General features: G+C 54.9%; 1 protein-coding gene across 2 annotated transcripts; it reads left to right on the top strand.

Annotated features, from left to right (window-relative positions):
- Positions 1 to 7,752: 7,752 nt before the first annotated feature.
- WNT2B (Wnt family member 2B) lies at positions 7,753 to 24,671 on the top strand. Of its 2 annotated transcripts, none has more exons than XM_083878616.1 (5): positions 7,753 to 7,982; positions 19,949 to 20,169; positions 21,694 to 21,971; positions 22,382 to 22,646; positions 23,699 to 24,671. In XM_083878616.1, exons 1-5 carry the CDS (start codon positions 7,825 to 7,827, stop codon positions 23,926 to 23,928), a joined length of 1,152 nt encoding a protein of 383 aa, XP_083734742.1. In that variant the 5' UTR covers positions 7,753 to 7,824; the 3' UTR covers positions 23,929 to 24,671. The 2 variants fall into 2 exon arrangements, with proteins under 2 accessions (XP_083734742.1, XP_083734743.1); XM_083878617.1 differs by lacking the exon at positions 7,753 to 7,982 and adding an exon at positions 18,584 to 18,941.
- The last annotated feature ends 526 nt before the right edge of the window (positions 24,672 to 25,197 follow it).

Below are 25,197 nucleotides of genomic sequence, written 5' to 3'. Positions count from 1 at the left end.
CCCAGACTCGCTGAGACCTCGGTGAGCCACAGCCCAGTGCCCTCCTGGCAACAGGGACAGTGTGTGGCACTGCTGGGGGAGCTGGGATCCCACCCCAGCATCAGCAGGAGTGAGCTGGAGCCCACTGGGAGCACAGAGGCTGCTCCTTGGGACACACACTCTGCAGAGCACTGGGCAGGGAAGGGGTGTCCATCACGACAGGCACCACAGCAGAGGGGCAGGAGAGGAGCTGGGGACTCTTCTCCACTGCCAGGGTTGAGGGCCCTGCTGTCAAGTTGGGGTCTTTCAATACTCATTAGTAACTCTGGATCAAACCTTCCATTTCCATGGAAATACAAACCTTTAGGTGTCCAACCTCGGGGTCTCTGCATTCCTCCAGAGAGGCTGGATGCCTCTCAAGTCACACTCCTCACCCACCAGGATTAGCTGAATAACCAGGTCAAAATCAGTGCCTGAATTCAGCTCAGCATGGGGCTGCTCTCATTACATCTCTATTTCCTTGAAAGTGCATTTGCACCCAACGAGACATTTTTAAGGTGCGGGGAAGCACCAAGCTAAACAGAGATGTACATTTTTCCAGGTTAACAATGGTTTTCACCTGCTTCAGCCTGGAATCACCACAATAGCTCTTGACAGCAGCACACAGGTTATCAGAGCAAAGGCTGAAAGCACAGCTTGCTGCCCTGACTCCTTGTTGGATTTCTGAGAGGCTGGCAACTGAAAAGCTGATCCAATTTATCCACAGTTCATTATCCAACATAGCATGGCATTGGGACACTCACAGACATAATCCAGCTTCCTCCTGCCTTGCAAGATGTATTGACCAAAGGCAGGAAAACAGAGCATTAATAGCTCTCTGCTGTGCAGCTGAATCCGAGCAGCAGCAATGAGATTCTTTGGGCTATTTCTATCCAATCTCACACAAGAGTAAATCAGAGGCTTCTATAGACTTTTTCATTAAATTTATCCCCATTAATACCAACATAGCAGAGAACAGAATTTGTCCTTTTTTTTTTACGTTTTTCTGATATTTTAAAAAATGCTAAAACTCTTCAGCTTCTAGCTGAGCTTAAGATAAAAGTTAACCTCTGAACCATAGCAGTATCTTTCATGTAAGGCACAATACAGAGAGGGCTTTTTACAGCAGGTTTCACTCAGCAATGTGTGTTTCAGGCTGTATTTCCCCCCATCCTCACCTGATCTGGGAGCCAGGGTACAAGGAACCACTAAACCTCACCAGAAATTTCTGAGGGTGGCAAGAGGCACCAAGAGTGCCCATGGAATGAGACTGGCCAGGACTGAGTGTGAACCTTGCTCCATCCCTGGAATTCTTCTAAGCCAGTCTGGACACGCCATGGAGCACCCTGTTCCAGTGGAAAGTGTCCCTGCCCATGGCAGGGGGTGAGAACAGGGTGATCTTTAAGGCCCCTTCCACCCCAACCCTCCTGTGATTCTCTGATCAATAAGAGGAGAAAGAGGCCCCGTTCTCTACCCCCTGACCACCTGAACCACACCTGAGAGACCACATTTTGTGCCTCCCCACGGTGGCTGCTGCCCTGGCAGATGCCCCACGGCAGCGTGAGGGCTTTGTAACAACCTGTTATCTGATCTGAGCTCTCTGGCCTTTCCTCTCCGGCAGACAGCCCTTCAAACCCATTCAGGGATGATGAGTCACTGAAGAAGCACTTAAAATCCATCCTGGATGATAAGGTTAGAGCTATGTGTGGTGCATTTCCTGCCCTAGTTTGGAGTTATGCTTGGGCTCTCCACACTTCCTCACTTATTCCACCTTCTTTCTCCTTCCAAATTCCCCACCATGCTAATCTGCAAAACCTCGAGCAGCTCAGTGGAGATTCATCAGGACTGGGTGACCACACTGGGCTTCAATAGGGAGCAGGCAGCAAGGATGGACCAGGTTTGGGAAGGCACAGCATTACCTGCTTCAAAGGGCAAAAAAACCCCTGTGGGAACTTTGATCAGGAAAACTGTTGCAGTGGTTCCACCAGCCCAGGAGCAGCTGCTTATTTGGCTGAACAAAGCAAACAACCTCAATCACTCCTTGTATGGCTCCTTTAGGCCTTTCACCACCCTCATGTCCCTCATCTGGACATTCTCTAACAGCTTTATAACTTCATTACACTGTGGTGCTCAAAAGGGCATCCCGGACTTGAGGTGAGGCTGTGTAGGTGCAGTGGGTCCTCTTTGCTCAGGAGAAGGTGACCCCTGTGTCCAGGAGCTGAGTGTGGGCTCATGACAACAGCATTAAATCCCCATCCCTGTCAGGGACCCACCTGACCCCATCCCTGGCTCACAGCGTCCCCCTCACTATCAGCTGTGCAGGATAAGAAATTTGCCTTACATGAGTGAAATGATTATTCTTAATAATCAGGCACTGATCATGTTCCTGAGGAAAAGGAAACATAAATCCCTCCCTGCACTGACAGCAACAACCCACATCCCCAGATAGGGGAGAGCTAATTAAACCTGGTCATTCCAGCCAAAGCCCAGCCAGCGTGTTTGGACAAGCTCTGCGGTCAAAGCATGTGCAGGGTTTGGCCCTATTTCCCCATTTTCATTAATCACAGGGAAAATTCTCCACTTAGAAATAATGCTAGAGATATACCTGATAGGGCTTTTTTTTTTCTCCCTTGGCCACTTCCCACTTGGCAACATGGATGGAGTTCTGCCTTTGCAAAACATTTTGAAACCTGTTTCTGTTCCAATTCAGAATCACCCACCCCAAAACTTTCCAGGTTATCTGTAAAATAAAACCTAGGGAAATTAATGGCTTGAAATGCTTCAAACTGATAAACCCAAAATATATTATTTTAACTGTAATTTTGGTTTGTGTTATAAAGCAGAGTGAAAATGTTAAAAACCACAGAACAAATAGCCCTTACAAATGGGAAATGTTTGGGAATTGAAGAAATAGAATGTTTTTGCCCTGGGGACCCCCTTCCCTTTCCTCCAAAGCTTGACAGAGTTTCGCAAATCATTTCAAGTTCGATGTGCTGTGTTTTGGGGGGAGCTGGGTTGTTTCTGCTGGGAAGGGTGAGGAGAAACTCCAGGAGCAGAGAAAACATCTGGAATCCAGACAAGGTGCATCGGTGCCGCAGTGGGACCAGACCCTCCAGTTGGGCTCTAGCGCTGCTTTAGGCTCGATTTTGGTGCTCCTGAGCCCCGTTTGAGGCGCTCAGTGGAGTCCAGAGGAGGCAGAGGTGTGCAGGGAAAGGCAGCTGCTCCGGGGATGATTTTTACTCCTGTAAAAACCCACCTCAAACCCTTCCCCGGTTATAAATAAAGCAACCACTGACCTCGGAGATTAATCAGTGGGCCGGTGTCTCTGCGTGATGTCACGGCGTGTTTTTCCACAGGCCTGTCAAGGCTCAGCCGGGCTGATGTGCCGCTGACAGCCGGGGCTCGCCAGACGGGACTCGGCCCGCCAGGATTTATGGCAGCTCCCTCCCGGCTCTCCCGCACACACAATACACAGATGCCTCTGCAGGATGATGGAAACCGGGGCTGCTCGGCGCGCTCTGGGTATTTTTAGGTGTTATTGCACCATTCCTGGCCTTCCGTGACTCCTGTGACTAACACAGCTGGATTTGCGGCCATCCAGCTGAACCTGGGCGCACGGAGCTGCTCCAAACCTGCCGGGCTGTGGGCGGGGAAGGGAGGGAAGGAGCCAGGTCCAAGCTGATGCCATAGAACAGGATGGATCTTGTGATGAGAAACCAGTTCTCTCCAGTTCTCTACCTGGGACGGCACAAAAACTCCTGGCTGGAAAGCCGGGTCTGTCATCAGGGCTTTGATTTCACTATTTGACCTTTGCTCCTGCTTGCAGTTGAACCTGCAGCCTGATCCCCTTGCCATGTTCACAGGCAGGAGCTGCTGAGCTCCAGGTGGGCACATGTGGGAGGTGTCCCTGCACTGTCTGTGCCCAGACAGCAACGGAGGCCAAAGGGTTACAGCGACCACACGGCTGCAAGGCAAGGCACTGCATGTCCACACAGCAATTCATCAATTAATCTGAGAAGGAACAAAGCAATTAACACTGGAAGCAGGGGATAGACTAACCAAGCACATGCTGTCACTCTGCTAATAGGGCTGCCCTGTGCCTGTTTGTTTGGCTTCTGTTCCTATGGAGGTGGGGGTTGTTTCGAAGGGTCAATTCATTGCTCTGGTTATTTGTGTCTATCCAAAATTCTTAACATCTCAGAGCCCGGGGAGATAGCCAGGGGCTACCTGGGGACTGCTCAGCCTTTGGGATCCGTGTTCTTTTGGGGGATAAAAGACCTTCCTACCACAGCCAAGTGCTGGGCTCACTAGATCTCAACACTAACCCCATACTCACCTCTGCTGGACCAGGCACAGCTTGCAGAGTTCCCTGGGCTCCCATGGCCCTCGTGTCCTAGTGTTGTCCCTCAGCAAGGTTCAAAGGAACCCCTTACCCACCCCAGAGAGGAAACTCTACCCTGTTTCCAGCCAGCTGGAACTGCTCCTGAGCATCATCCTTGGCACAGTCTGGGGAACTGGGGGGTCCAGGGCCACCTCTGCCAACAGCAGATGCCCCAGCATGGAGCAGGACTGCCTGTCTCAAGCCCACCTCTCTCCTGGGGCTCCACTGGTGCCACTGCAGTGGGCAGTGACAATGTCCAGCACTGTGTCCCCTGCTGTGCTGTGCCTGGAAATGATGGAGGCTGTGGTCCCAGCAGCACACAGCCCCTCACAGTCCCTTCTCCACAAGTCCAGGAGTTGGCTGAGCTGCATTATCAACCCCAAAACAAGTTCCCAATAAATATGTCCATAATAGTTCTTTGTTCCCTCAGGGAAAGGGATTCCCATGAGGTGAGCCAGCCAGGCACTGAGGGTTATCCCAGGACAGTGGTTTTTCCCCTTGGGTTCCAGGGGCTGTGATTATGCAAGGCTCCAAGTTATTCCTGGGGCTGCCACGTGAAAGGTGAGCCCCCTGGCAGTGCCCAGCAATGCCTCTGCCACCTCCCCTCAGCCCCCAGCACCTGTGCCTGCACAGTCAGAGCAGGAATCCAGCACTGCAGCAGGACAGGCAGCTGGAGAGGGCAGGGCAGGCGAGATCACACTGCCTTCCTCTCCATGCAAAGGTGGGGAGACTTCTGCAGAGCAGGAGTGGCTCCGGTGCCCATCCATGGCTTACAAACCCTGTCTGATGGTGCCCTGAGCAGCCTGCAGGCTGGATGCCTCCTACCGAGCAGCTCTTTGGGGCAGGGAATGCCACAGACAGTCTTGCCCATGTGTTTACTTACCCTGTTCTCCTCCTTCGGCGTGGCACTGAGCGTGGAGTGCTCCTCTGCCCCTCGGCACAGCTCCGTGTGTGTGACACCGGCCCTGCAGCAGCCTACCCGGCTTCCTGGCATGGCCAGCCACCACCTTCAGCACCCAGAGCAAGTCTGTGGAATGACCGACCTGCTAAGAAAATAGAGAGTTCAACTCCTTTGAAGTTAATGAATTGTGAAAGCCTTTGAAAGCAGAGCCTTGTTTATTTACTCACCACAGCTCATGTGGGTGAAGCACCCAGACACCCTGAGCGCTGCTAATTTGAATGGAAGATCAAACACAGGGCTCAGCCCAGCTGGAGGAGTGAGAGCTGCCCTGGCATCTTCCCTGCCAGGGAGAGCCTCGTACAAACCCAGGGCAGTCCATGGCTTGTATGGAGAAGAGCATCAAATAAGCCACCAGGCTGACAGAGAAATTCGTTATGCTGGGTACAGAGCTCTGACATCCAGCCTGGACATTTCACTTCAACACCAAAATTCAGCTGTGATCCCTCCTGCAGACACCCCTCACCCTGCCAGGGCTGCCCCCTGCTCTCATCCTGAGCTTCATCCCCAGGCAGAGGTTTCCTGCCCAGCACCACATCCCAGCCAAGACCTGCACGTTCACATGAACATCGGGCCTGTCACCTCCTCCCTCTCCCTCCCCATGAGAGCAGAATACAGAGTACTCAGGCCACTGTCTTTGTGTGAAAACAGCCAGTAACAGAGAAAAGCCCACAAAACGGCCACAGCAGAGCCTCCAGCACTCTGCCCACTGTCATGGGTCTTCTAAACAAGTTCACAGCCTTGCACGGTCTATAAATATCAGCCTTTTCAGTGCCACCGCTTCGAGGATAAGCTGTAATGCAATATTCTGTGTGGGCTCTCAGACAAAAGGACAGCACCCCACCAGCACCAGCTTTCTGTCACTGCAGTTTTCCCAAGTATAATTGGATTATAACCATGTGTGAGCTTCCAGTCCCTGCTTCTCCCAGGCTGGGGAAGTGGCTCTCTGATCTGAGCAACGGGAATAGGAAGGAAAGAGCAGAAGGAGCTGAGCTGGCTGGAGGGGAGGGGGCAGCCAAGGGCTCTGGCAATGTGGAAAGGACTTTGGTGGATAATGGGCTTTACAATCCCAGTAATTAATCAGATATATCGCGAAAGTGCTGACAGTGAGAGGTTACCAAAACGCCTTCTCACCTCCATGGTGTGCATGGAGCAGCCAGGGACCGCGTGGGGAAGAGGGAACTGCCAGGCAAGACTGGTCTGCAGCAGCTGTCAGTGACCAGATTGAGAGAGGAAGGAAGGAGGGAAGGAGGGAAGGAGGGAAGGAGGGAAGGAAGGAGGGAAGGAAGGAGGGAAGGAAGGAAGGAAGGAAGGAAGGAAGGAAGGAAGGAAGGAAGGAAGGAAGGAAGGAAGGAAGGAAGGAAGGAAGGAAGGAAGGAAGGAAGGAAGGAAGGAAGGAAGGAAGGAAGGAAGGAAGGAAGGAAGGAAGGAAGGAAGGAAGGAAGGAAGGAAGGAAGGAAGGAAGGAAGGAAGGAAGGAAGGAAGGAAGGAAGGAAGGAAGGAAGGCTGAGGGCCCGGGGCAGCCCCTGTCTCCCTGTCCCACAGCCACAGGTGACAGACACATGTAAAACAAGGGAGAGCTCTTGCCAGATTAGTGCAGGGGCTGTGTCTGACCTTGGACACTCACAGCCGATGGTGGCTCTGGCTGTGGCCTCCCCACGCCGGGGAGTTTATCCCACTGTGTCCCTGTTCCCCAGAGCGCTGCCTGCGGGTCCCGGGCACCTGTGGGGTCTGCACCGCCCCAGCCCCACGGCCGGGACCCTCCCGCCGGCTCCTGCCGAGCCGATCTCGGTGCGCCGGCCGCTCCTGCCGCACCGGAGCCCCGAGCGCGGCTCACCTGCGCTTTCCCACCCGGCAGTGACACCTGGCGGGGGCGAGCCCCGGACCCCACATCTCACATCCCGCATCCCGCATCCCGCCGAGCTCCTTCCCCGGGCGGGGCCCGACGGGGCGGCCGCGAGCGGCGGCTCCTCGGCGCATCCCCGCGGGTGCGGGCGCGGCGGTGGGAGCGGCCCCGGTGCGGGGCGGCGGCGGGGGCAGGAGCCCGGAGGGGGCTGTCCGACGTGCCCTCGGGGAGGCGGGGGTCGGTCGGGCCGGAGCGGCGGCTCCGCGTCTCTGACTCTGCCCAATGAGAGCCCGCAGCACGGCGGGCGCCGGCGATATTTGGCCGCGGCCCCCGCGCTCCCATCCCCAGAGCGCGCTCGCCCTCCGCGCTCAGCCCTCCATGGCCCGGCCCGGCCCCGCACGGTGCCGGCCCCGCTGAGCCCCCGGCCCCGCTGAGCCCCCGGCCCCGCCGCCCCCCGCAGCAGCAGCATGAGCCCGGCCGCGGGGGCCCAGCCGGGGCTCGCTCAGCAGCGCGGACGCGCCGCGGGGCCGTGACGGGCAGTGAGTGCCCCGAGGGGAGCGCGGGCAGGACCCCCTTCCCTTCCCCGGTCATTTCTCCGTCTGGACCCCGCCCCGGAGAGATATGCTCAGCCCAAACCGCCTGGAAGCGTCTCCTGGGATTGCCGTGGCCCCCGGGCGTGCGGAGTGCGGAGCCTTCCCTCGGACAGCGGCGCCCCGGCTTTGCCTTCCCCTCGTCCTCCTCCTGCTGGCCCTGACGCCCCGCGCCGACTCCTCGTGGTGGTGAGTGAGGCCCCGACGGGCCCGGGGACACCGCGGGCGGAGAGGCGCGGGGACCGGGATGGGGATGGAAACGGGGATGGAGACAGGATTGAGAACGGGAACAGGCTGGGAACGGGGACAGGGTGGGGACGGGGATGGGGACGGGGATGGGGACGGGGAGGACGAACCAGGGGTGTCGGCAGCAGCGGCGGGAGCGCAGCGAGCCCGCAGTGCCGGAGCTGGAGCCCAGCGCCCGACGTGCGGCCGGGGGAGCGAGCGGGGACCGGCCGGGCTCCTGCGGGCTCCCCGCGGCTCCACCTGCGCCGCTCCGGCCGCGCCCTGGGCTCCCCGAGCCTTTCCCCGGGGCTGGTACCGAGGGGCCGGTACCGAGCCTTTCCCGGGGCGCCGCCGCCGCAGTGGCCACGGGCACCCCGCGCCCCGAAAACGCCGCCGCTCCTCCCTGGGGACGGTTCGTGCCGGGCCGAGCCCCGCTCGCTGCGGCCCCTCCGACAGCCGCCCATCCCTCCCGGGCACGGCGGGGACCGGGACCAGCCCCGGGGCGGGTTAGAGGGGCAGCAGCTCGGATCCCTGACCCAGCTCGGATCCCTGACCCAGCCTGGATCCCTGACCCAGCCCGGATCCCTGACCCAGCCTGGATCCCTGACCCAGCCCGGATCCCTGACCCAGCCCGGATCCCTGACCCAGCCTGGATCCCTGACCCAGCCCGGCCCCACGGGCTGCCCTAGTGCCAGCACAGTCACACTGCTCTGCTCCAGGGGAGAGAAGCAGTTGATGTCCCCCTTCCTTTAGATAAGATGAGGCTTTGTAACAGACAGACATTGCGCCATAACAAAAACCTTCTGGAAATTAGTCCCCTCCTGCCCCGGTTGGTGTACCAGTGAAAATTCATCTGTGCACAATGACAGTAATTGGGAAAACAAGGATCGGGGAGTTTTCCAAACGACCCTGTGCTGTTTCAGTAGTTCAGCAACACTGGAGAGAAAAAAAAAAAATAGTTGGCTGTGGAAAAGTTCTCAGTGTCCCCCACCCTATAAAAGTCCTTTCTAATCTTGTGGAAAACAGTGTTTTCCGTGCCAATCTCATCATCATTAACAGATCACGGTGGATGAGGCAAAACTTAATCAAATTCAACCCGTCTGCCACTGAAAGAAAGCGGCGATTTCTGGAAATTCTCAGCTACCGTGAAGCACTCTCTGCTAAGGGCCCGGGAGCACTTCACAGTCCTGCCGATAGCACAAGTATTCCCGGTGTTCGAGAGCACGTCTGGGCGTGTGGCAGGGCTGGCATCCCTCGGAGAGCCATTCCAGGCTGGGAAGGGCGGGTGGGAAAGCTCTGGGGCTCGGAGGGAGCGGGGGCTCCAGGGGACAGGCTGCCCGGGCAGCTGGGGGCAACCGAACACAAAAGCGACTCCTTCAAGAGACCAGAAAATGCTTTGGGGGGCAGATGGAAATAGAAAGAGCAAGACTATTCACAGCCATGCCCAGAGGAGCTTTCCCGAAGCCTGGTCAGCTGAGGGGAACTGGAATCACTGGGAGAGAAATGAGTCACGGCTGGGGAGTCTCAGGTTGATACAAGCACTGACCTGGCTCCCAGAGCCAGCCCTGCCCCAACCCAGCAGGGCAGGTGAAGACAGGATGGCTTCTCTGGGCAAGGTGAGGTTGCTAAAATGCAAAAAGCTGAGGAAGGAAGGAACAGTGGAGAGGTTGGATTATTTCCATTGCGGAGAGGCTGGAGAGAGGTTTGTTAGAGCTGAGGAGTGGGTGCGTGGGATAACACGGCTGGAAAAAAGGAGGAATGGAGTAGTCAGAGCATCATCTGCCCAGAGATGGGCAGTTCTGGTAACACACGTGGGTGCTGCCCGAAGAGTGAAAATTCCTTCTTTAGGAGGAGTGTTAAAACCACTATTTCCCCTGCTGTCGTACCCCACTTCTCCCGCGGTCTGCCCTCATCCCGAGTGCGTGTCGCTTCCCAGCAAGCGGGAGGAAAACCAGCCACGTTTTAAGCCTCAGTAGCTGTGGCTTGTTTGGAGGAAGCTGGATTTAGCTCCCACAGGAGTTTGTGTCCTCAGCTCGCAGGCCGATCCCCGGCTGGCAGCTCCAGGGGAGAGGAGAGGAGAGGAGAGGAGAGGAGAGGAGAGGAGAGGAGAGGAGAGGAGAGGAGAGGAGAGGAGAGGAGAGGAGAGGAGAGGAGAGGAGAGGAGAGGAGAGGAGAGGAGAGGAGAGGAGAGGAGAGGAGAGGAGAGGAGAGGAGAGGAGAGGAGAGGAGAGGAGAGGAGAGGAGAGGAGAGGAGAGGAGAGGAGAGGAGAGGAGAGGAGAGGAGAGGAGAGGAGAGGAGAGGAGAGGAGAGGAGAGGAGAGGAGAGGAGAGGAGAGGAGAGGAGAGGAGAGGAGAGGAGGGCAGCCCTGGGAGCTGGGCTTGTCCCCCACGCAGCCCCACGGCCTCGGTGCAGCCACGCTCCAACCTCTGGACATTTTTGCCAAGCAGTATTGGTCCCAAGGACCTCAAATACAGGACTTTTAAAACAAAACAAACAAACAAAAAATTAGAAATTGAATATATTAAGCTCTTAAGAGTCACACTTTCGATTGAACTTTCTCTTCTGGAAAGCAGAGCATTCCTAAGAAAAGCCTAAACTGTTGTGCTGGACATGTCAGTCCTGATAAAATAGCATGTTTAGATGAAATTGTGTTTTACTGAAAATGGTTTCAACCAGCTGTGGTTTGGGAAAAAGTTATTCAGTGATTTGCATAGGTTTCCAAGCACATCTTTAGCACCACTGATATTACAGTAAATACATTTGGTGGTGCATCATCATTCCTTATTTTAATTATTATTGCCAAATTCTTCTAGGGATTCACACACAATAAACTTGTGGAACTAGAGGAAATGCTTTTCATTTTCAGAGTCAACTTTTTAAGTAGTTTAATAGGAAAAACTGGGTCCCCTCTGATCACAGTACATGGAAAGGAAATATCAACCAAATGTTTCTTCTAAACAACTGCAAATTATTAATTTTCAGTGACGTCAGGCATGGCCCAACCGCCTCACATAAACGCCAGGAATTGGTGAACTTTGGCATCCAAAAGAGTGGCTGTGGGTGTGTGTGTGTGTGTGTGCACACGTGCTCAGAGCCCAGACCAGGGGACAGGTTGGGGACAGTGGGTTTGGCCTCTGTGGTTGTGGCCAGGCTCCGAGGCCACTGTGACTAACAGGGACAGCGGGGTGGCTGTGGCTGTGGGGAGCAGCACCCTTGCAAAAATACTTCCAAACTCCAAAGTGTTACTTAGCAACAAAATACCAGCTGAAGCACAGACAGAAATTAAGAAGGAATGCAAGGGGAAAATCCCTAAATCCCGTTTACACTTGCGTGCACTGGGGCAGGGGGAGCAGTGTGGTCTGGGTATGGCGGCTGCCAGGGCTGTGCCCTGCACTCCCTGAGCCCGTCAGGCCCCAAAAGCGGCCTCCGAAATTCCTTGGGAAAGATTTGGGAGATTAGACAAATGTTGCTTATAAATATAAACTGTGCAATAAACAAACTTGGTGTAAATAGCTAAGTAGAGTTTACTTGCTATTGGGAGCCCAGAGAGCCGTTCTGGTGTGGAAAGCCATTCTGAAATTAAAGTTTTGGTTAAAGAAAAATGTACACAAAGCCCTGTTTGCCCCCCTGCATCCCACCTTCACACACACCCACTCTCCTGCAACCCACACAGACCCCCCCCAGCTCCCCAGCACACCAAATCCTTGTTAGCTAACTTGTTTATTGCTAACCACAGCCCTTGGAAACTACAAATATTTAATTTTGTCTGGCATTGGAACAGATGGGAGGCATCAGGCTCCCAAAGAGATAAAACAAATCTGTGGAAGGAAGAGGATCGCAAGTTTGGGTGTGGGTTGGAGAGCGTGTGGGAGCCTGGCAACCACATGGGGCTACCCATGGTGCTGTCAGGATATGGGGGCTCTGAGAGAGCTGATACATCCCAGGGTGTGATGCCCATATGGGGATTTTGAGGAATGACCAGTCCAGAGTCAGGCAGCCATCATGGTCCAGCTCCCTTCCTTGGCCAGGGCAGGAGTGTGTTTATGGGCATGGAAAACATTCCAAGGGCAAATCATGAATCAGAAGTGCCCATGGCTCTCCCTCTGTGCCAGAGCAACCCCTGGACAAGGTGCTGGGCTCTGGCCAAGGGTTTGGCAAGGACACCCCATGGCAGATGGAGAAGGGGACATTCCCACCACGATGGGCTGTTGGCTGTGCTCCCACTGGGGCTGTTCTCCAGGATTTGCCATGTGTTCCCACTGTGACACCAGAGCAGTTCATGGTCCAGGTGTCATGGATGGGCACAAGGAGCGATGGAAAAATGGAGCCACACACACGTGTGGATACAGGCTATAGGAGAGAGAGGCTCATTTGAGCAGGCATCATGCTAAGGTGTGTGGGAGGGGAAATAGCATAAATAGGAATGTTTGAAATTAAGCCAAGGGAAAGGCAGCTGCATGGAGGAGCTGCGCAGCCCGCTGTGTAACCCCTGGGGTGCCGCTCCTCCCCTCCGTGCCAGGCCCAGCTGGGCAGACCCTCAGCAGCCCCCGGAGAGCTGTGCTGGTAGAGGGTCTCAAAGGCTGTGGGGGGGCTCCCAGGGCCCTGTGTCCGTGCCTGTGGTCCCTTTCTGAGCCGTGGATGAGCCATTGCCTCCACCTCCAGTGCTTCTGCTGCCCAGCAGGTCATCACCCTTTCAGTCTTGGCACTGCTGCAGGCAAGATACAGAATCACAGAATGGGTTGGAAGGGGCCTTAAAGCATCCAGCTCCAGCCCCTCTGCCATGGGCAGGGGACAAAGCTCCAGGAGCAGGACTTACCACCTCCAAGGGGAGAGGACGTGCAGCTCTTGGGACACGGAGATCCCTGGAGTGTTGGCCCCGGCTGTCACTTTGTTGTTGCAGAGCACTTTGCATGGCAATAAAAGCAGGAGGTCAGTGACCAGGAAGTCTTTATCCTGAGGCGCTCCGCTGCTTCAGCTCTCCAGGCAGCCATGCTGTGAAAAATAAGTTTTAAAGTAATGTCAGACTGATGGAGAATGAACCCCATGGCCTTTGCAAGCAGCCCCGGTGTTCTTGGTTAGGGTGGATGGAACAGATGGGTTCTCTCAGGCACTTTGCACCGTTATAATAATCCTAACTGTGCTGCTTAGTCCATTTGTCATTAGGGTCACTTTCACCTATGGGAAATCTTTCTTAGAAAGAAATGCAGAAGGAAAAAAAATCCTACTGCTTTCCAAACTCATTAGCTTTTACTATTACCAAAAGTGATTTCAGCAGTGCCATGAAAAGATCTGTGCTGGGCCAAAGCCCATGGAAACACAACTTCTTCTTGGAGTAGCTCTCATCCAACACAAAGGATGTGCCATGGAAAAGAGAATTGTACATCCAGTTTTATTACCAGAAGCTGTCTTACCTCTCCACCTCTTACCAAAGGACTTTGAGATTTGGGGAGAAAAAAAAATTGGTTCTTAAGGGCAAAGCATATTTTTAATGAGCAATTATTCTGTATTCATGCACCACCAAAAATGTCCCTGAGGAACAGCTTTCACCCAGCGCAGACTGAAGTTTTCAGGCCTTTCAGGTTACTCTTATGCAATATGCCAACAGCAAAGCCTCCCACAGGGGCCTGGGAGACAACAGACTACAGCACCCACCAGCTGCATCTCCCCTGGACCACAGTGTTTCTGTCCTCCTCACAGAAACTACATCCCAGTGACTGCACAGGATGCAGGAAAACCACAGAGAGGGGACTCTGACCAGGATGTGAAGGCAGACAACTTTGCGAGAGGGATGCACATGAAAGAGAAAGATAACGATGCAGAAAATGAGAAACAAGTCCCTTGAGTGGCACTGGTAGTCACTCAGCATTATATTAAAAATTATTGAAGTGAGACTAAGGCTCTCAACATGCAGAGTAGTGGCTCTAAGTGAGGAAATTAGGACTATTAATCACTCAAAGGCGTTAACAATTCCAGCAGGCCAGGATGGCCCTGTTCCCAGTGGGGCTTAATAAAATACTCAGGGTTTGTAATACTAAAATAATATCTCAGATGTTTATAGCACCTTGCAACCCAAAGTGTTTGGCAGTTGGCTGTAATTTGTCTGCCACAGCAGGGAGAGCAGAGGAAGGATGGTGCAGCATCCTTGGGAGGTATGCAAAGAACTCGAGGAGGTGAAATGCTGCCAGGCAGGATGGAATTTGCTCTTCAGCAGGCAAAGAGGCAAAGATGTTGGATTTGATCCTATCTGCACAAGCTGACTTCAACAGCTGCCTGCAGCTTTCCAGCCTCCCTCCAAAATACAGATTTCATGAGGACTCAGTGGGATGGGGAGAGACCAGGAGCCAGGACAGTTTTGCTCCCGAGCTGATCCTTCAGGACTGTCAAAGCTGCTAGAGGGCAATGGGGAACTGAATCACTCTTCCCAGGGGATGGGCTCCAACAGCCTCTGATGCCACCGGGAAGCCAGACCGTGTTCCCTTCTCAGCCTCAGAGCTCTTTTCAGACCTCAGAAAAGCTCTTTTCAGAGCTCAGACACAGAGACTGCCCAGAACCCCCAGGAGCAGCCAACATGGCCAGGGGTCCAGGGATTCCATGTTCCCTCAGCCAGGTGAGCACACTCTGCACTTGGTAGGGAGGAGCTGTGCCAGGAAAGGCAAATTCTCCAGCTGAAAACCCATTACCCGGGATGTCAGAGCTGCTGCCATTTCTCAGACCCTTTAGGATGAAGGAGCATCCACCTCAAAGCCATTGTGCTGAAGGGGCTCAGGGTGCTGTGTCTGGCCAGAGCTCCCTTGACCCTGTCCTCTGTCCACCCTGCTCCTCTTCCCACCCGCCTCTGCCACCAAACAGGGAGGTACAAACTGCTGGCAAAGTTTTGGGATCCTCGAGTTTTCACCCACAAACTCTCTGTACATTAATCAGTGACATCAATGAGGGAGGAAGCCTCATGCACTGGTTCTTTGTGTGTCGGGGACCAGCCATGGGCTCCCTGAGCTCCCTCACCCCTGGATCCTGCCCCCTGCATCACCAGGGCTGTTTGCACAGACATCCTTCTCCCCTGTAGAGCTGTGACAGTGATTTTAGTTAAGCTTAGCTTCTATTCATCTAATCTAAAATTGTGCCTTTAATGGTATTGGTGCAACCCACAACGGGAATTTATGACGTTTCAAGCAGCTGTTTAATTCAGAGCACTAAAATGCTGGTTTGTCTGAGAATGGCAATTCCAAAGATTTCCCTTTTAAAATCAAGTCATGTTCAAATAGTTTTTCCAGTGCCTTATGAAATGGTGAAAAATTAAGTCTTAGCTAAAGCAGAGTCTAGTGTAAATTCCATTGGAAACTGAATTAGGGCACTCCCTTATTTTGCAGGTTTGGTATTATGGAAGAGCAACAGGACAGTTTCTGATTCCATGCAATTTTACGAATCCCCATTAAATTAATTTCTTTCTCAGAACCTCATTTTCAAAGGGACATTTCCCAGCTGAAGTGTCCCAGCGAGCACACGCAGGGAGGAGCACAGAGCTCTGGGCTGTCCAGACCATCACCTGGGCACAGGGCAGAGACACACCCGGAGCCCGCGGGTCGGGTGGGCTCCGGTGGGGAGCGCAGGGCTCGGGCACATCCAACACGGAGCCGAGCCCTGGAACGGGGTTAGCACAGCCGGCACGCCACCAAGTAAATAGACGCGTCTGCCTCTGATTTGCATGTTTATCTTAGAAGCAATTTAGGTTTCTCCTTGTTTACAAGAGCCAAAGTCAGCAGACTCTCCGCAAGAACAACAACTTGGAAGGCAGCGCGTGACGGTTGTCTCCTGTTCCCCCGGCGCTGCGGGATGTGGGGACGGGCCGGCTGCGGCCTCTGCATCTCTGCGTGCACCCCTGCAGCGTGCGGGGAGGAGGAGGGCTGGCTGCAGCCTCTGCATCTCTGCATGCACCCCTGCAGCGTGCGGGGAGGAGGAGGGCTGGCTGCAGCCTCTGCATCTCTGCATCCACCCCTGCAGCTTGCGGGGGGGAGAAGGGCCGGCTGCAGCCTCTGCATCTCTGCATGCATCCCTGCAGCGTGCGGGGAGGAGGAGGGCTGGCTGCAGCCTCTGCATCTCTGCATCCACCCCTGCAGCTTGCGGGGGGGAGACGGGCCGGCTGCAGCTTCTGCATCTCTGCATCTGCATGCATCCCCAGAGCTTGCAGGGAGGAGATGGGCCGGCTGCAGGCTCTGCATCTCTGCATGCATCCCTGCAGCTTGCGGGGAAGAGGAGGGCCGCCAGGGAGGAGGAGAGCTCGACCTCGCAGTCTCCAAAAGCACCTGCCCTTGGGGCACGGAGGCTCCGTGCTCTGCTGTTGTCGCCTTGCGGGAAGGGAGGGAGGGCGGTGTCCCCCCACAGCACAGCCCCTCACACCCGGCTCCTGGCAGCGGAGCTCGGGGGCGAAATGGGAAATGCACCGAGCTCGGAATTGCACTCTGAGGTGACCCAGGGTGTCACAGGGGTTGTGCCAGCCCCTCACCCGAGCCGGGCAAACACCTCCGCGCTCAGCAAAGGGCGATGCCGGGGCTTTGTGCAGCCAGAGGAGGCAGCAGCCTGTGGAATCCCATTGCACAGGGTGGGGGATTGTTATCCCCACATGCACTTAATTATCCACTTTCTTCTCCCCTGCCACCCGGCTCCTCCTCACTGCAGGCTGACAGCTCCTGCTTCTGCCTCTCTCCTCCCAACCCTGAAGTCCGGGACTGAGTAGCCTCCAGCATCAGAAGTTATCTGTCACAGACTTTTCTGAACTCAAGGCTTGGGGTTTGTGGGGTTTTTTTCGGCTGAAAAAAATGCAGCTTCCCCCAGAGTGCAGCACTGCAGAACTGTGCCACTTCCAGCACAGCTTCATTTGTTTGAAAACAAAGTTCTGATAAGGCAGCTGGGGACTTCTCAGAACATCCATTGTCTTTCCCATTGCACTGTTTTTAAAATGTCACAGATTTTGAAAAGTAAAATTGGAAGGGATGCTTTCATCTATCCAAAACAAATGTTTGGGTTTTTTCCCTCCCAAAATTCTGCTTGGCGGAATTTTCTGATGTTCCTCGTCTTGCTCCATTTCAGAGTAACTGAACCCAACTGGAGCATTTCTCACCAAGTGGAAGCTTTTGCCTTTGCCGAGATAACCACGACCTTTCCAGGACATGGGAGGAATTTTCCCTTTAGTTGTGTGTTAGATTTCAGTGCAGAAACCCTGATGGAATCCTGTAGGTGCTGTTGTAAATCCGCTGCCACGGGCAAAGGGAGACACAGCCACTGACCCTGGCAGTTCTGGATGCATATGGAGAGGTGCTACTGCAGCACTTGGTGCCCTTCACACTGCTCTCCTTCCACTTTCTCCTGCCGATAATGTTTGCTCTGATCTGGGTATTTGGCAGGAGAATTAAGGAGAAGTAATTAGCTTCCAGTGTGAAAAAGGGAGTGCCTAGTGTTTATCTTGTCTGGAGGGTTTCCCTTGATCTCGGTCTCCCAGGGGATGGTGTTAGTGCTTTATCCATCACTCTCCAGTCCGGGAGGCAGCTCCACTGCCAACTCCTGTGTCCCAGCCCACTCACAGCCACTGCTGTGCCTGGAGACCAGTGACCCCTCAGCAGTGCTGGCACAAGGCAGGGGATGGGATCCCCACAAGGTCCCTGGTGAGGTGGCTCATCACAGAATATTTTACCTTTTCCAGCTTCCCCAGCATCACTTTTGTCCAGCAAAGAAGAGCTTTGGCTACTTCTGCACCTCCATCCTGCTGCCTCCCAGCATCTCCTCACTGCTCTTGCCAGCACAGGCAGGGATAAGCCATCCCCATCCTTGCTGGGCAGAATGAATTTAGGGCAGGGCACCCGACCATGCTTCCCCATAGGAATTCTGCAACCCCACTCGATGCCATCGTGCCATCATCCAGCTGGTGGGATGCTTCCCTGCCCTGCCTTGTCCCCATGGGAAGGAACAGGCTGCTCTCACAGTCTGGCATGAGCAAGGCAGTGAAACATCCTCAGTCAGCAGTGCTCGAGGAGCTCCTGTTGGCTTTTCTTCCCAAAACAGCTTCTGCTACTTCCCTGTTCCTCTGCTTCAGGATGAAAGGCTGCTGAGCATGCCTGTGACAATAATGCTCACTGCCCCTTGGAGTCTGGGTTTGCAAAGCCATGGGGAGCTGGGTTTATTATCCTCAGCTCCAGCCCGAGATGACCTTGTGCTTCTGCCAGCATTTAAACAAAATATTTTAAAAGAAAGAACAGATCCCATTGCTTTCTGTGCTTGCAGGGCTTTCCTGAGCCTGGGAGCTCTCTCTGGGGTGGAATGGAACTGAGAGAACATGTCCAGAGAGAGACAATGAAATATTGTCAAAGCTTATTGCTTTTTATTATTATTGAGGGAAGGTTTTTGCTTCCAGTCTGGGGGGTTAGAAAAAATCTGAATATCACCCAAACCTCATCCCTTCCAGCCAGAATCCCAGCTCCGTGCTCTGTGGCAAAAATCATCCTCAGGCACAAGCAGCCAGAGGGGTGAGCGGGTGGTGCAGGCAGGAGCTGACTGGGATGGAAAATTCCATGTTGCTGCCATTGTCCGGGATGGTGTGAGAGTGCCGGGCAGAGCTCAGATCCCTCCCCCGTGGCTGTGGAAAGCCGCCCCTGGGGCTCAGCCAGGCTCTGGCAGGCTGCTGTTTGTGCCTTGTCTTTCTGCTCTGAGTTCCTGCTCTCTCCCCAGCGAGGGCACCAGGAAACAAGCAGGGTGCAGGCAGGAGAGGAGGCACGGCACAGTTGTACCAGTTATGGAGCTTCAGGGCATGAGGATAAATGTTCAGGAGATGCACAGAGAGGAATCGACAGCTGGGGGAGAACGGTGTGAGTAAGGAGTGCAGAATCGAGAGGTGAAGACTGCTCCTCCTCCTCCCTCCCCTGCACACGCCACAGGTCTGTGCCATGGACATTCCTGATGGATGCAGGCAGGAGGGAGGGCAGAGCCTCCCTGAGCCACCCTGGGCTCAGCTGGGCTCCATCCTGCTGTGCTCAGCAGGGCTGGGTGACAGCATGGGGGTGGGATGTTGGGAAGAGGGTGGGAGGGAGGTTTTGCACATCAGCAAGTTTCTCTGCTGCTGTCCCAGGAGTTGACACAGGCCAGGCTTATGGGAGACATCCCGTGACTCACAGCACCCAGAGCTGGCTGTCTACTGGGGGACACGGGCTCCACGGACCCCTTGCTCCTTCTGCAGTGATGTACACACTGAGAAAAGCTCTGTTGCTGCTGGCTGGGGCATCTCGGGATTATTTTATCAAACAAAAAGATTGCAATGACTCAGCTGTGCCCTGTCCCTGTGTCCTCCCTGTCTGAACCACAGCCCCAGGCAGGGCTCAACACGCACCTCAGCTCACCCCTGCCAAGGGGATGCTGCAAGGGACACACTGCTGTGGAGAGATGGTCTGGGCAGAGCCTGCAGCAGCTCTGACACAGCTAGAAAGGAAAGAGGAAAAGCTAGGCTTCAATATAAGATCCGCCAGGCAGGGTGAGGACCTGGAGTCACTTGGTTTGTTCAGCTGGAGGACACTGAGGTCAGACCTCATTGGGGTCTGCAGCTTCCTCCTGAGGGGTAGTGGAGAGGCAGCTCTGATCTCTGCTCTCTGTGACCAGGGGCAGGACCCAGGGCAATGCCTGGAGCTGTGTCAGGGGAGGTTTAGGCTGGATATTGAGAAAAAGTTCTTCTCCCAGAAGACGGTCGGGCACTGAACAGGCTCCCCAGTGCATTGGTCATGGCCCCAAGGCTGCCAGAGCTCAAGAAGTGTTTAGACAATACTCTCAGTCACGGGGTGGGATTTTGGGGGTGTCCTGTGCAGGACTCGATGATCCTGTGATCAGGATACTCAGTGATTCTGTGGCTCCCCCCTGCAGGAAGGCAGTGATGAGGTACCATTCTCTCTTGCAGGTACATCGGGGCGCTGGGCGCAAGGGTGATCTGTGACAACATCCCTGGGCTGGTGAACAAGCAGCGACAGCTCTGCCAGAGGTACCCTGACATCATGCAGTCGGTTGGGGAGGGAGCCAAGGAGTGGATCCGGGAGTGCCAGCACCAATTCCGGCACCACCGCTGGAACTGCAGCACCCTGGACCGGGACCACACTGTCTTCGGCCGCGTCATGCTGCGAAGTAGGTGCTGCCCTGTCCCCTTCCCACCACCACAGGCCTTGTCTTCCTGGGAGAGTCTCTCCTCCCACCGGGCTGCCATGCCCGGTGGTTTGGATTACTCCCTGAGGAGAGCTTTGCCTTTCCTTGTAAATTAATCAAGTAGTAATGGGAGCAGAGCACTGCATTTGGAATGGCTGCACCAGATGAGATGGAGCAGGGGGAGCACTGGGGGAGAAGGGGGAAGGAGGAGACACCTCCAGAGAACAGGCTCATATGTAAACAGTAATGGGATATATAAATATTTAGAGAGCGGGGTTGGCCAGGACTCAGCAATTCACGTGGGAACTGGCCGTTCCCTCGCATGGCAAGGCAGGCAAGGCACAGATGCAGCTCCAGTCCTTGCTTCAGGCTCCAAGGTGGAGGAGGACCATGGCCATGGGGCAGGTGCCAGCCCTGCACAAAGGACTGGGTATGGCCCTGGCTGGGGGAGACCTTCCTGCTCCAGGTGAGGGATGGATACAACACAAGTGGAGATGCACCCAGGAAACGTACCCAGGGAACAAAGAGGAAAAGCTCAATGGGGACGGGGATGGAGCAGCATCGTGGGCTCCAGCTGCCATAAGAGTGCTCTGGGAGCAAACAGGCCTGGGAGCTGGCACAAGCCCCAGCACAGGCAGCAGCACTGCAGGACAGATGCTGCTGCATCCCATGACGTGCTGGGAGCATCCAGCCATGTGGCCTCCAAATCAAAAGCGGCTGAAGAGTCTTTCCACTCGCAGCTCGTATGGAGGACACGTGAGCACCACAGAAGGAGCTGGTGAGTGGGGGGCTGGCTCCTGCCTGGAGGGGATGGGGCAGCTGCCCGTGGGGTGGACAAGCAGCAGAGCCACAAGCCAGATGCCCGACCTAACTGGAGGGAAGGGGACTGGAATGCTGAATGCAGCATTCACCCTGCCATGCGGCAGCCTGCCTGCTCAGCCTCTCTGTTCCCATCACGGCACCTTTTCTCTTTCTCGCATCCTCTCCTGGCAAAGGATGGGAAATGATGAAAGCTCCTTGCCACAGCCCCATCCTGCGAGACCCAAAGAGAGCTCTTCTGCCTTTGAAGTTGCTTTCAAAGGCTCTCGAAATGAAGAGTAACATGGTTTTGATTTGCAGCTTCTTTTACAACATTATAAAAACAGCTGCGAACTTGAATCAGAGACATAAAATAGCAGGCGGCAAGCTGTGCTGTGCGGGGAGAGCTGGGCTCGGCCGGAGCTGGCGCTGTCCACGCTCCCACAGAGCCAGGAGGGAGGGAAGTGACCCCGGAGGAAGGTGCTGGCTGCCCTCAGCACCTGTGGGCACGTACCCTGAGCATTGCAATTAGTCTGAAGGGCTCCAGGGAAGCCCAGGCTGGACACTGTGGTCTGCAGAGATGGCTGGGCTTGGCTTACCCACACACAGGATGGTCTTGCTCCTCGTGCCCTGGTTCTTCCTGGGCTGCAGGCACTTGGCACAGGCTGGCACGCTCACTCCCCGTCCCTGTTTCTCTCCCCGTGGCAGGCAGCAGGGAGGCCGCCTTCGTGTATGCCATCTCCTCGGCCGGGGTGGTCTATGCCATCACTCGGGCGTGCAGCCAAGGGGACCTCAAGGTGTGCAGCTGTGACCCGCTCAAGAGGGGCCGCTCCAAGGACGAGCGCGGGGAGTTTGACTGGGGCGGCTGCAGCGACAACATCAACTATGGGATCCGGTTTGCCAAAGCCTTTGTGGATGCCAAGGAGAAAAAAGTGAAGGATGCCCGGGCACTGATGAACCTGCACAACAACCGCTGCGGGAGGATGGTGAGTGCAGCCCCTGCAGCAGAGCCCAGCACTCGCCCATCCCACTGGGACCCTCCATATGGGACTGGGCAGCCAGAACAGCCTGGCCAGAGAAACGGGACATTGGGCATCTTTGGAGGGCAGCTCCTGCTGTGGATAAGGCTGGATGCTGCCCTGCCTTCCCACTGCTCCCCTGCACGCTTTGCCCTAGGGAATGGCCCCATGGGGATGGCAAGACCTCGCTCACCTTTGCCTCCTGTGTCCTCACTGATGTTGGCATCAGTGACCTCCCTACACAGCCCCCGTCTCCCATTAGGAGCCCCATCCCACACAGCCAAGGGCTGATAAACTGCACTAGGAATGAGTGGACACTGGTGCGGTATCTGATGCCCAGGGTGACCACTGGTCCTTAACCATCCCTCTTCCCACAGGCTGTGAAGCGCTTCCTGAAGCTGGAGTGCAAATGTCACGGGGTCAGCGGCTCCTGCACACTAAGGACTTGTTGGCTGGCAATGTCAGATTTTCGAAAAACAGGGGATTACCTAAGGAAGAAATACAATGGGGCCATCCAGGTGACGATGAATCAGGATGGCACTGGCTTCACAGTGGCCAACAAGAATTTCAGGAAGCCCACAAAAACAGATCTGGTCTATTTTGAGAACTCACCTGACTACTGCGTGATGGACAAGTCAGCAGGTAAAACCAGTGAGTCAGCTCCACTCATTACCCAAAAGCAAATATTCCTCCCTTCCCAACAGGCCAGCAGCTCCCAGCTAGCCCAGCCTGGGGGCTCAGCTCCCCCACTCAACTCCAGTCTTCAGAGAGGGGTTACCCAGACCCAGAGTCCCCACAGCACCCCACTGCACAAGCAGAACTGCATTTGTCCAAAATCCCCAGGCTTTACACCAAGGCCCCAAACCCCTCAGGCTTCTGGTCATCACAGAAGTGGAGTGTATCCTCAGAGCCCATCATCTGCAGAGCAAAGCTCCCTTGAACAGGCAGCAGAGAGCCTGTTCCATGCACAGGCTTCTGGCTGCTCCTCTGAGCACAGCCTGAGGCTGGGATGAGAGCAGGAGAGGCGTCAGGGCTGCTGGACTCCTGCAGAGATGACCAATGGTTTCTCAGCCTGGGGCATTCCCAGTTTAGTTCTGAGCTCGGTGGGGAGCACATGGTCCTGCCATCCCTAGCCTGAGCAGAGAGGGCATTCTGAGCTTTGCCAGCTGCAAAGCCTGGCTCAGTGGGCACACACTGCTCCAGGGGTCCCCTAAGGCACAGAGGGGCTGCAGAGAACCCATCCCTGTCCCCTACCATCCCTGTCGCCTACCCCCACCACCCCTACCGCTCTGGCAGCAGCAAACACAGGCTTGGGCATGGGAAAGGGGCCATGCAGATTGTCATGGAAACCCAGAATGTTGTGGGTTGGAAGGGACGTGAAAGATCATCTCAATCCACCCCTCCGTCATGAGGGACATGAGAGACACCAAAGCTGCATCCCTGGCTGGGCTTGTGGCATCTCATGCCCATAAAGCACAGCAAGTGCAGGAGTCGAAGTGGTGCCTTTGGAGACCCCAGTGCAGCAGGTGCTGTGACAGAACAATGAGATTTCCCCCCTAAAGCAGCCACACCCAAGGTCCCCAGTGCAGACAGAGATGCCCAGCCTCAGTAGGAACCCCTGCAGGTGGGTGGGCAGGGAAGTGTTGGAACAGGATGGAGAAGAACACCCTGACACGCTCTGGTTCCCCCCACAGGCTCCCTGGGCACGGCGGGCCGGGTGTGCAGCAAGGTGTCCCGCGGGACAGACGGCTGCGAGGTGATGTGCTGCGGGCGCGGCTACGACACCACGCGCGTCACCCGCGTCACCAAGTGCGAGTGCAAGTTCCACTGGTGCTGCGCTGTGCGCTGCAAGGAGTGTGAGGACACTGTGGATGTGCACACGTGTAAAGCGCCCAAACGGGCCGAGTGGTTGGACCAGACCTGACCAGACAGGAGCACTGAGGGAAGAAGCCACTGCCATCCCCCTTGCAATTTTTTTTAAACCCACTGTGCCCTGAGGGCCACGATGTTCTGGGAGCTGTAGTTCAACTGCATGGCTTTTATTTAATTAATTCTACAAAGCACTAAGTTCCCAGGAGGTACTGTGGGCCCTTCAATGTGCTCAGCAAAACTAATCCCCGACCTAGCAGGAGGCTGCGATCCTCACTTAAACTGTGAACCTGCAAAGGTTCTCTTGGCAAAGGGATCGTGCAACCAATACAGACTGGGAGGACTGACTGTCGTGATGGACGTGATGGTTGAGGAACCCTGCACCTCCCCAGAGAATCTACGTTACAGTAAAGCTTCACCAGCAAAAAACACTAGTTCAGAATAATCCACTCTTGCAAAAGCATTCTTGCTTTTTCTTTTTTGCAAGGCCAGAGGAACGGTGTTGTGAATCCGTAGGACAGTTCCATGATACCTGTGTTTCCCTCAAGCAGACCTGGGACATCACTAACCCCACTGAGCAAGGGTCACCTCTGCGTGAGGCTTGTCCCTGTGTCCCCAGCACAGGGAGGAAGTGGAGTTGTAGCTTGGAACTGAACCCTGAAGGACTGCACAGAGACAAAGGCCACCTCTAGATGCTGGTGGGCACAAGGGACTTGAGAGAGCAAATGAAACCTGTGAACTTACTGGTAGGTTCTGAAGTCAGCGATACAGCAGCATCTCTGTACAACTCACGTGTATGTTGTGTATACTGCTTATTATTTTAAGTCAAAATTCATTATAAACCCATATCAGAAAATTATGTCCTTTGCTTTTTGAATTCCTACACACGCAGTAGGGCATGTCCCCAGAGCAGGAACCAGGCCCCAGCATTTCTCTTCCCCACTATCTGCAGCTCCTGCTCTCCCAAAGATTCCTACAGAGCTGAGCATCCAAAGCCCCAGGGGAATCCATTCTCAGGACATGTGGATGCCCCATCCCCAGAAGTGTTTAAGGCCAGGTTGGACAGGGCTTGGACCAACCTGGCTGAGTGGCATCTATCCCTGCCCATGGCAGGGGGTGGAACAAGAAAAGTTTTAAAGTCCTGTACCACCCAAACCATTCCACGGTTCTACAGCACTGGGTCGAGCAGATGCTAGATAAATCTTCCAAATCTTTCCCATTAAAAAATCCCCAAACACTCCAAACATAATCAACTAAAATTGAAGCTGATGAGAGGAGGAGAAGGCAGCTGCAGAGTTGGTAGGTACATTATAGGGATCCATGC

Source organism: Zosterops lateralis (assembly GCF_965231275.1).
Source record: "Zosterops lateralis genome assembly, chromosome: 26".
NCBI classification, from domain to species: Eukaryota; Metazoa; Chordata; class Aves; order Passeriformes; family Zosteropidae; genus Zosterops; species Zosterops lateralis.
Note: the sequence above shows the minus strand (reverse complement) of the source record. Positions and strands in the feature narration are given on the sequence as shown.